At 35.0% G+C, this 11567-nt stretch overlaps 1 protein-coding gene across 1 annotated transcript; it reads right to left on the reverse strand.

The window, feature by feature from the left end:
- Positions 5629-6816, reverse strand: LOC107647010. The gene has a single exon (XM_016351146.1). It carries the CDS (start codon positions 6814-6816, stop codon positions 5629-5631), a length of 1188 nt encoding a protein of 395 aa, XP_016206632.1.

The raw sequence follows: 11567 nt of genomic DNA on the forward strand, positions 1-11567 counted from the left end.
CTTTTTTTTTTTGCAGATTAAAAAAAAAATAATAGTTCAACAAGTCTTTCTTCACTTTTCTTTCTTAAAAAAGTTTTTATTTTTATTCTTTTTTAAGATTGTAATTTATATTTTTTGCTAAATATATCTTTAATTATAGGAACTTATTTGGCCATTTGATTTATGGGTAAGTTCAAAACCATTAATACATTTTTTAAAAGAAAAGATCAAGGGAATGAATTAGATGGTTGACATTTTAAGGTTGTACCTACAGAGGACATGATCAAAGTCAAAGTTCAAGCAACAGAGGTAATTTTTTGGAAATGTTAAAATTTTTTGGATCTTAGAATGAAAGAGTGGAAAAGAATGTTTTGGAAAATGCTCCAAAAAATACTAAGTATACTTAAAATAATGTCCAAAAAAAATTCTACATATTCTTGCCACTAAGGTGAGAAATTCAACTAGAGAAGAGATTGGAGATGCCAAATTTTGTATTATTATTGATGAAGTTAGAGATGAATCTAAAAAGGAGCAAAAGGCCATTGCTTTGAGATTTGTTACTCTAGATGGTTTTGTTAAAGAGAGATTCTTTGATCTTGTGCATATCACTGATACTTGTGTAATAACTTTAAAAAAAGAATTGATTTCTGTCCTTTCTCATTATAATCTCCAAGTTGAAAATATTAGGGGTCAAGTGTATGATGGTACTAGCAACATGCGGGGTGAGTGGAATGGTATACAAGCTTTGTTTCTTAAAGATTCTCCACAAGCATGTTATGTACATTGTTTTGTTAATATGTTACAATTAGCACTGGTGGCAGCTTTAAGAGAGGTACTTCAAATTCATGAATTTTTTACTCAATTAAACTCTATTGTCACTATTGTTAGTGTTTCTTCAAAAAGATATGATCAATTACAAGAAGCTCAAGCAATTGAAAATGCAAACTTGGTTGCTCAAAATGAATTAAAAATAGGCAAAGGTGTGAATCAAGTAAGCACTTTACAAAGAGTTGGGGATACTCGACAGAGTTTTCACTTTAATTCTATTTGCAGTTTGGTAAAAATGTTTACTGCTACCAACATTGTTCTCAATAATATCATTGAAGATGGGACAACTTATGCACAAAGAGGTGAAGCTTATGGTGTTAGTAAAATATTATTATCATTTGAATTTGTTTTTACTTTGCACTTGATGAAAGAGATTACGGGAATCACTAATGTTCTTTGCCAAGCACTGATGCAATGCATATTGTTTCTACATTAAAGTTACTTCTTCAACAATTAAGAGATGGTGGATGGTGCAATTTTCTTGCAAATGTTAAAGATTTTTTTGTGAAAAGCATGAAATTGAAGTCCCTAATATGAGTGCACAATATGTTTTTGGAAGAGGTCGATCTTGTCAACCAAGTGTGACAGTTGAGCATCATTATCGAATAGATGTATTCTTGGCAACAATTGACTCTCAAATACAAGAGTTGAATAGTAGATTTAATGAGCAAACAATAGAGCTTTTGACTTTGAGTTGTGCTTTGGATCCTAAGGACAATTTCAAATCATTTAACATTGAAGAAATTAGCAAGTTAGCAGAGAAGTTTTATCCCCTTGACTTTCCTTCTAATGAGCTAAATATTTTGAAATCTCAGTTGCAACATTATCAGCATGATATATCAAATCATTTGAAAGACGTTGGTACACTTTCTGAATTGTGCAACAAGTTGCAAGAAATGAGAAAATCAAGAACTTATCACATGGTTGATAGATTAATACGTCTTGTTTTGACTCTACCAGTGTCAACAGCAACAACAGAAAGAGCTTTTTCAACAATAAAAATTGTTAAGACAAGACTTCGAAGTAAGATGGCTGATGAATTTCTTGCAGACAATTTGGTGATCTATATCGAAAAAAAAAAATTAGCAGCTATTTTTGACACAAATTTAATAATAGATAATTTTAAAAATAAAAAAATGTCGTATAGCCTTTTCATGATACAAAATTGTAAGTGGTAACTTTTATATATTATTGTCTTACTTTGATTGAGATTATATATTTAGTTTTTTTTTTTAATTTTATCATTAGAAATAGTAATATAAAATATTTTTAGTAAATTATTAAACACCGCCCCCCTAAATAGTTAGTCTAGCTCCGCCCCTGGTAATAAGTTAGGGTTTGATAATTAAATCATACTAAGGGTTAACCAAGAGTTGAAAAGATGGAAGAATTATACTTTGTTCTTGTTGGGTTCTTAGTAAAAACATATTACTTCATACTAATGGGTCGTTAAAGAGTGTTGCTAGACACCAATCTTGATTAATAAATTTAATATGACTAATATACTATAACTTTTGACACGTCATGACCAATGCCAACTGTTCAGGTGTTACTCGTCGTGAGGACCTACTTAGCTCTAGACTCAGAATTTTGATACAAAAATTAATAAAAGCCTTTATCGATTGAATCGTGAATAAACTGTTTCTCGTGAAACGTCGTATAGTTACTTGCAAGGACAATACTTAAAGTCATATTACCGAAAAGCATATGATAACAGAGTATATATACATATATACATATATAAACATAAGTTGAGTTTGAGGATACATGCCAAGTATCAAAATAACGAGTGCTACACCAAGTTATATTTACAGAGATAAAATTAAAGAAAAACAGTCCCAACCCTCACACAGGTTTCCTAAACTAGAATCGAACTACTAAGATGTTCTACCCCTCTAAAAGTACTACAAAAGCGAGGGGAAAGTAATACTAAGATCACCAAAAAGAGTAAAAAGCCAGCTAGGTCGATCTTCGGAATGGTCTTAAGCTAGAGTGAATACGTACGACATGCCGGGGTCAAAACGTGGGCAATGTACTGAAACCCGAAACTCAACGGACTCGTCTGCCGATCCCATCTGGGGAGGGGGAAAAAAAGGAAAGAAGGGTGAGAACATAGAGTTCTCAGCAAGGTAAAAGGGAAACCTAGGGTCTTTGTCTCTAAGTTGTCGTGAAACAGAAAGAAAATGGAAACAAACACAGAGACTTAAGGCATAAACATGTATATAACAAATAGATAGCATAGACAGAAAGGAAATAGCAGTAAATAATTCACAAGAAGTACATATGCGTAAACAAGATGATGCATGCCTGTTTCTAGTGCAGGCCATGAGCTCATGCGTCGGTTGTCTACCCGCAACCCGACGTTACTCGGAGTGAACCCCGAATACGGTCCATTTACTATGTCAATTAGACACCTTGGCATCACGGTTATCCGTGTCAGTTAGGCCTCATCATATTAACATTTTAATGTGCATCACAGTAAGGAACAGTGCTATCAGTTAGGCGAACATTCCCGCATTAGCAATCTCAGGCTATCCGTTAGGCGGGCACTTTCGCATTAGCAGTTTGGCACAAGGCCCATTTAACATACACTTTTCACAATTTACTTATTCGTTTCAATTATCTCTTTCATACATGGTTTCTCATTTACTTTCTCTTTATCATGCCTCCGAATCACTAACACTATAAAACATACCTTCGCATCACCGCCTAACTATACATATCTCCGTACCACCGTCTAATTATACATACCTCCGCATCACCCACTAACCTTAAACCTTCTTGGGGACAACTTACACATTTTCATTTAACTAAGTCCCTGAACTTTTATAGAAATTCGGACATAATCTCCTCTAAAATAGCACTAAAACCACCCTTACGGGTTCCCTCAGCTTTAACAACGTTCAAACTTTCCTTAACAATTTACCAGGTAAACATTCTTAATTGGTCATTATACTCTCTTTAATCCCTTTAGTTATTTAAAAATCATGGGTTTAGAAAATAAAACTTGGTTCTGGGGCATTCCGACCATAATTGAAAATTGTACAAATGTTTTAAAATTCTGCTATCATTGTAGAAAAATAGCAGTGAGCAGTAAATTTTTTAAATCTACTAAAAATCCAGTTCTCACCCAATGCCTTTCAAAATTCATGTACTTAAACAAGACTCTTTCAGCTTTCCAAAAAACTAAATTTCAGATTATTACCATGTCACATGAGAAAGTTATGAGCTTAGGAATACAGCCCTGTTTTCATAAACCAGTTCAGAGTTTCCAGCAAACAACTGACCTTCCAAGTGACTTATCTAAGTCTACAAAATAGATATGAACATGAAACTTATTCTCACTTAAAATAGACTGATAAATATTTAAAATCATTTTTAGAGAAACTCGAAATTCCATTTAAATCAAAAGTTATAGTGTCTGGAAGTTGGTACTGCAGAACCAAAAAACCAGAAAAATCTGCAGCAACCACTAAACTTCAAAAATTCATATCTCCCAAACCGCTTGGCCAAAGTTTCTGAAATATTTATGGCATATTCAAAAAATACAGAATTTTTACAGAAAAATAATTTCATCTAAAAATTAGGTCTGGACTGCTCCCAGAAAATTGTTCGTTCTGCTGCCAATTATGTAGATTTTGCAGAAATTTTGCACAATGTATTTTCAACAACCTCACATACCAAATCTTAAATTCAAGCCTAGGATTCATCTAAAACCATAGGTTTACCTTTCTTTTGACTAAATAAAGTTGCTAGCATAGTCAGCCTAGCTCTAAGAGGTTATACTCATTAATCTACCCCTTTTTACAAACACATATTCATAACTCAAATTCACTTTTCTGCATTTTTATCAAGCATAACAATTCATATAACCTAACCATCATTCAAATACATACTAGAGCCTCATTTATCATCAATCAAGCATATAACAATTTATCTATTCTCATCACATGTACAGCCACAAGAATAGTAATCTATTTGTCCTAACCCTTACTTGGTGATGTCGAGAATTGATATGTCTTGCTCCTAAGCTCACTTTCTCAACTACAACACCTCTTTAAACTAGGCAGTTCGATGGTTCAGAGAGGTTAGGGAAAATGCCATTGAGCTACACAAATTGAAAGGAAAGACAAGGTTGGGCTGTTGGGTAATGGTGAAAACCGAATTGAACAGAGGGGAAGGAACCAAAGCTAGCTTACCTAGTGAAGAGTTTCTAAACAGCAAGAGTTGATAGAGAAAGGTGAGAGCTACCTTGTTTCAAGCTCCTATGGAAGTCGAAAGGGTTGGAGAAGGTTGCATGCAAACCGAGCTTTCTGTTGGGGTTGCTTTCGGTCTTCTCTCCTCCTTCCTTCTTTGAATCAGATTATTTGTGTTGTGAGCAATTGAATAAGGGAAGGGTGGGATAGGTGTAAGCTTATATATATGTTTTGTAGCTCTTGTAGGAAGATAGAATAACACCTGTACCCAACACTAATGACTAAGCATACACTAACTAATTAACTAAGTGGTGTAACTGTGGTTTGAGGGTGATATCCGTGGGAATTGTAGGAAGGAGAGGGTAAGTTTCTTTTCTTTTTATTCTTAGCCATGGTTAACATTGATGGGTTGAAATGAACTAATGGTTTAATTTGAGGTTAATTTAAGGTTTTATACAAGGATAGTTAAAGCCTTAATTTGGCTTAACATATAGCAAGGAGATTTTGGTTTGACAATAAAAATTGTGATCATGTATTAATTTTAATTCGTTATCTATGCTATATATTTATATATCTAAACCTATGCGCGTCAGCGAACGTTGTAAAGAATCGGAAATCACTGGCCTCATGGGGTAGGGTGATTACATTCTACCCTCCTAAAAAAAAATTTTGCCCTCAAAATTTCGTTACCTCGAGTGTGGGGATCGGTTTCGGTAGTATTTCCCGCATCCAAAACAAACACCCTTCCTGGCTGTTGCTGTCCAGGGGAACCAAATTTAGGCTTTCGTCGCATACATTCTTTGGCTATATGTCCTGGCTTTTCGCAATTATAGCAAACCCCAGATTTCAGCAAGCAGGGCTTGCCTCCATGATTCTTTCCACATACGGCACATATTAGTTTTGGTTGGGTCGATTGGGGTTGTTTACCCAGGTCTGGCTGTCGAGTTACCTTGAAGTTTCTTCCTTGAGGAGCGAGGTTACGATTAAAATCCCTTGTTGGAAGGTTCCTGTGGTTAGTTTGTGCTGCCACCAGCTTCTTAATACATTCTTCCTTCAATTGGCTCTTGTTAACTAATTCTGTAAAATTCTGGATTTCCATTGGACCCACATGAGCTAACAGTTCTTCCTTAAGTCCTCCTTCGAACTTGATGCACTTCCATTTCTCAAATGCAGCTGGTGCTCCTTGACAAACGTTTGAGAACCGACATAACTCTTCAAACTTGTGGGTGTACTCAGTGACTGTCATGTTTTCTTGTTTCAACTGAAGCAACTCTAACTCCTTAGCGGTACGGGAACACTGAGGAAAATACCTTTTATAAAATTCAGCCAAAAATTCCTCCCAAGTAATGTCAATAGCTTCTCTTCCTAGTAGTTGGAGTACTCCTTGCCACCAATGTTGTGCATCATTCCTTAGCATATAAGCAGCAAATTCTACTCGCTGTCCTTCAGGGACTTGTTGTGCTCGCATTGCTCGTCCTATTTCTTTAAACCAGTCATCAGCTCGTGTAGCACTAGTGTCTCCATGGAATTTAGGCGGATTTATCTTCAAGAAAGTGGCTAAAGTCATGGGCCGGTTATCGTTACGCAGTCCACCTTCACCTTCTTCGCCATTTTCATTTTCATGTCTAGGCTCATGGTTATTTTCAACTCTATTCTGACGATCAAGACGTTCAGCTACTCGGTTAGTAGCAGCTACTGATTCACGTACAGCAGCGGCTATAGCGTTTACAGATTCGAGAATAGCCGCTGCATCAAGGAAAGTTCCCTCATTTGTTCCTCCCAGTCGAGGGCGTCCTCGCCTATTCGTAGCCATTTGAGTCCTATCAATACCCAATAGTCAATATTAAAGTGATCAGTCTTAATATATCAAAATTATGTATTAATATTACTTACAATGGATGTTCATAGACCTTCATGCAGATTATATTACAAAAATATCCTAGCTGCATGGTATAAAAAGATTCAGAGTATGCAAGGAAGCATAGACAGTCCATCCCAAGGCTCAAAGGACAAACCGCTCTGATACCAACTTGTAACACCCCAACTTTTGACACGTCATGACCAAAGCCAACTGTTCAGGTGTTACTCATCGTGAGGACCTACTTAGCTCTAGACTCAGAATTTTGATACAAAAATTAATAAAAGCCTTTATCGATTGAATCGTGAATAAACTGTTTCTCGTGAAACGTCATATAGTTACTTGCAAGGACAATACTTAAAGTCATATTACCGAAAAGCACATGATAACAGAGTATATATACATATATACATATATAAACATAAGTTGAGTTTGAGGATACATGCCAAGTATCAAAATAACGAGTGCTACACCAAGTTATATTTACAGAGACAAAATTAAAGAAAAACAGTCCCAACCCTCACACGGGTTTCCTAAACTGGAACCGAACTACTAAGATGTCCTACCCCTCTAAAAGTACTACAAAAGCGAGGGAAAAGTAATACTAAGATCACCAAAAAGAGTAAAAAGCCAGCTAGGTCGATCTCCGGAATGGTCTTAAGCTAGAGTGAATACGTACGACATGCCGGGGTCAAAACGTGGGCGATGTACTGAAACCCGAAACTCAACGGACTCGTCTGCCAAACCCATCTGGGGAGGGGGAAAAAAAGGAAAGAAGGGTGAGAACATAGAGTTCTCAGCAAGGTAAAAGGGAAACCTAGGGTCTTTGTCTCTAAGTTGTCGTGAAACAGAAAGAAAAGGGAAACAAACACAGAGACTTAAGGCACAAACATGTATATAACAAGTAGATAGCATAGACAGAAAGGAAATAGCAGTAAATAATTCACAAGAAGTACATATGCGTAAACAAGATGATGCATGCCTGTTCCTAGTGCAGGCCATGAGCTCATGCGTCGGTTGTCTACCCTCAGCCCGACGTTACTCGGAGTGAACCCCGAATACGGTCCTTTACTGTGTCAATTAGACACCTTGGCATCACGGTTATCCGTGTCAGTTAGGCCTCATCATATTAACATTTTAATGTGCATCACAGTAAGGAACAGTGCTATCAGTTAGGCGAACATTCCCACATTAGCAATCTTAGGCTATCCGTTAGGCGGGCACTTTCGCATTAGCAGTTTGGCACAAGGCCCATTTAACATACACTTTTCACAATTTACTTATTCGTTTCAATTATCTCTTTCATACATGGTTTCTCATTTACTTTCTCTTTATCATGCCTCCGAATCACCAACACTATAAAACATACCTTCGCACCACCGCCTAACTATACATATCTCCGTACCACCGTCTAATTATACATACCTCCGCATCACCCACTAACCTTAAACCTTCTTGGGGACAACTTACACATTTTTATTTAACTAAGTACCTGAACTTTTATAGAAATTCGGACATAATCTCCTCTAAAATAGCACTAAAACCACCCTTACGGGTTCCCTCAGCTTTAACAACGTTCAAACTTTCCTTAACAATTTACCAGGTAAACATTCTTAATTGGTCATTATACTCTCTTTAATCCCTTTAGTTATTGTAAAATCACGGGTTTAGAAAATAAAACTTGGTTCTGGGGCATTCCAACCATAATTGAAAATTGTACAAATGTTTTAAAATTCTGCTATCATTGCTGAAAAACAGCAGTGAGCAGTAAATTTGTTAAATTCACTAAAAATCCAGTTCTCACCCAATGCCTTTCACAATTCATGTACTTAAACAAGACTCTTTCAGCTTTCCAGAAAACTAAATTTCAGATTATTACCATGTCACATGAGAAAGTTATGAGCTTACGAACACAGCCCTGTTTTCATAAACCAGTTCAGAGTTTCTAGCAAACAACTGACCTTCCAAGTGACTTATCTAAGTCTACAAAATAGATATGAACATGAAACTTGTTCTCACTTAAAATAGACTGATAAATATTTAAAATCATTTTTAGAGAAACTCAAAATTATATTTAAATCAAAAGTTATAGCGTCTGGAAGTTGGTACTGCAGAACCAAAAAACCAGAAAAATCTGCAGCAACCACTAAACTTCAAAAATTCATATCTCCCAAACCGCTTGGCCAAATTTTCTGAAATTTTTATGGCATATTCAAAACATACATAAGTTTTATAGAAAAATAATTTCATCTAAAAATTAGGTCTGGACTGCTTCCAGAAAATTGTTCGTTCTGCTGCCAATTATGTAGATTTTGCAGAAATTCTGCACAATGTATTTTCAACAACCTCACATACCAAATCTTAAATTCAAACCTAGGATTCATCTAAAACCATAGGTTTACCTTTCTTTTGACTAAATAAAGTTGCTAGCATGGTCAGCCTAGCTCTAAGAGGTTATACTCATTAATCTACCCCTTTTTACAAACACACATTCATAACTCAAATTCACTTTTCTGCATTTTTATCAAGCATAACAATTCATATAACCTAACCATCATTCAAATACATACTAGAGCCTCATTTATCATCAATCAAGCATATAACAATTTATCTATTCTCATCACATGTACAGCCACAAGAATAGTAATCTATTTGTCCTAACCCTTACTTGGTGATGTCGAGAATTGATATGTCTTGCTCCTAAGCTCACTTTTTCAGCTACAACACCTCTTTAAACTAGGCGGTTTGATGGTTCAGAGAGGTTAGGGAAAATGTCATTGAGCTACACAAATTGAAAGGAAAGACAAGGTTGGGCTTTTGGGTAATGGTGAAAACCAAATTGAACAGAGGGGAAGGAACCAAAGCTAGCTTACCTAGTGAAGAGTTTCAAAACAGCAAGGGTTGATAGAGAAAGGTGAGAGCTACCTTGTTTCAAGCTCCTATGGAAGTCGAAAGGGTTGGAGAAGGTTGCATGCAAACCGAGCTTTCTGTTGGGGTTGCTTTCGGTCTTCTCTCCTCCTTCCTTCTTTGAATCAGATTATTTGTGTTGTGAGCAATTGAATAAGGGAAGGGTGGGATAGGTGTACGCTTATATATATGTTTTGTAGCTCTTGTAGGAAGATAGAGTAACACCTGTACCCAACACTAATGACTAAGCATACACTAACTAATTAACTAAGTGGTGTAATTGTGGTTTGAGGGTGATATCCGTGGGAATTGTAGGAAGGAGAGGGTAAGTTTCTTTTCTTTTTATTCTTAGCCATGGTTAACATTGATGGGTTGAAATGAACTAATGGTTTAATTTGAGGTTAATTTAAGGTTTTATACAAGGATAGTTAAAGCCTTAATTTGGCTTAACATATAGCAAGGAGATTTTGGTTTGACAATAAAAATTGTGATCATGTATTAATTTTAATTCATTATCTATGCTATATATTTATATATCTAAACCTATGCGCGTCAGCGAACGTTGTAAAAAATTGGAAATCACTGGCCTCATGGGGTAGGGTGATTACAAAAATGATTTTAGTTATTTTGTTTGTAAATTTGAATTTTAAGTTTGGATGAGCTTCTAACCGATTTTATTTCAAATTGAATTGTAATATGATATGATTCATGATATTTCAATTTGAAATAAGATAAGATTTAGGCTTAAAATAAGATAAGATTTGAAATAAAAAACAAATCTCATATTATATATATGTATGACAAGAGAACAGGTAAAAAAACAAAAAAAAAAATATTACAAGGATTTCATTTCTTTACCTCTACATACAAATATATGTGAGCATAATTCTTGGATAAAAATTTTCTGATGTGCAAAAAGTTGCAAAGAGATTTTCTCAATTTAGATCAGATATCCATTGGTAAAAAAGTTGATAGCAAAGGTTGGTCTCGGTGTGGATACGCATAGCGCCTTCGTACCATCGAAGGAGAAAGGTATTTTTACTAGCGTACTAAGGTATTAGATCCATAGTTATCAGAACTGAACTGGTAATTGACCCGGTCATATGATGGGTCACTGGATCATTGGTTTAACTGATAGGTCATTGATTCACCCAGTTGACCCAGTCATAGTGAAATAAAAAATATAAAAGTATAAAAATAAAAATAAAATTAAAATTGAAAGTTAAATGCATATTTTTAAAAATATATTAATAACAATCAAATATCAATTCTTAGATATAATTTATGATATAAAAAGAGATAAGAAATTAGTCTTTAGCACAAAATATTTTTTCAATTTAAATGAACAAAAGAAAAACAAAAGATAACACAATTAATATCAATATATCAATTTGTTTATATATCATGTGTTGTTACTTGTTCGATATCCATATCAATCCATGCTTAAAAGGATAAAAAAAAATTCGTTCATAGTTTATTATATATTTACTTTTTGTCACATATAATGTTAATAAACAAAGTGGCTGAGTGGCAAGGGGGAGTAATTGCATTCACGATGCTCTAGATATTGGTCCAGAGACTAGAAGACTGAGAAATTTTTAGAGACGAAGACTGAAACTACTCTCATTTCAATTAATTAATTTCAATTCTACCCTTTGTGCAAATTAAATTAGAGTTTCATTGTTGTTTCAATTTTTGTCTCCCACTTTGTACCAAACAGAATACTAAAATTTATTTCAGTCTCTGTTTCTGCACCAAACATTACCATGCATTATGTTTACTTTTGGGATTGTGGATTT

The sequence above is a fragment of the Arachis ipaensis genome, chromosome B06 (genome assembly GCF_000816755.2).
Source record: "Arachis ipaensis cultivar K30076 chromosome B06, Araip1.1, whole genome shotgun sequence".
Classification (NCBI taxonomy): domain Eukaryota; kingdom Viridiplantae; phylum Streptophyta; class Magnoliopsida; order Fabales; family Fabaceae; genus Arachis; species Arachis ipaensis.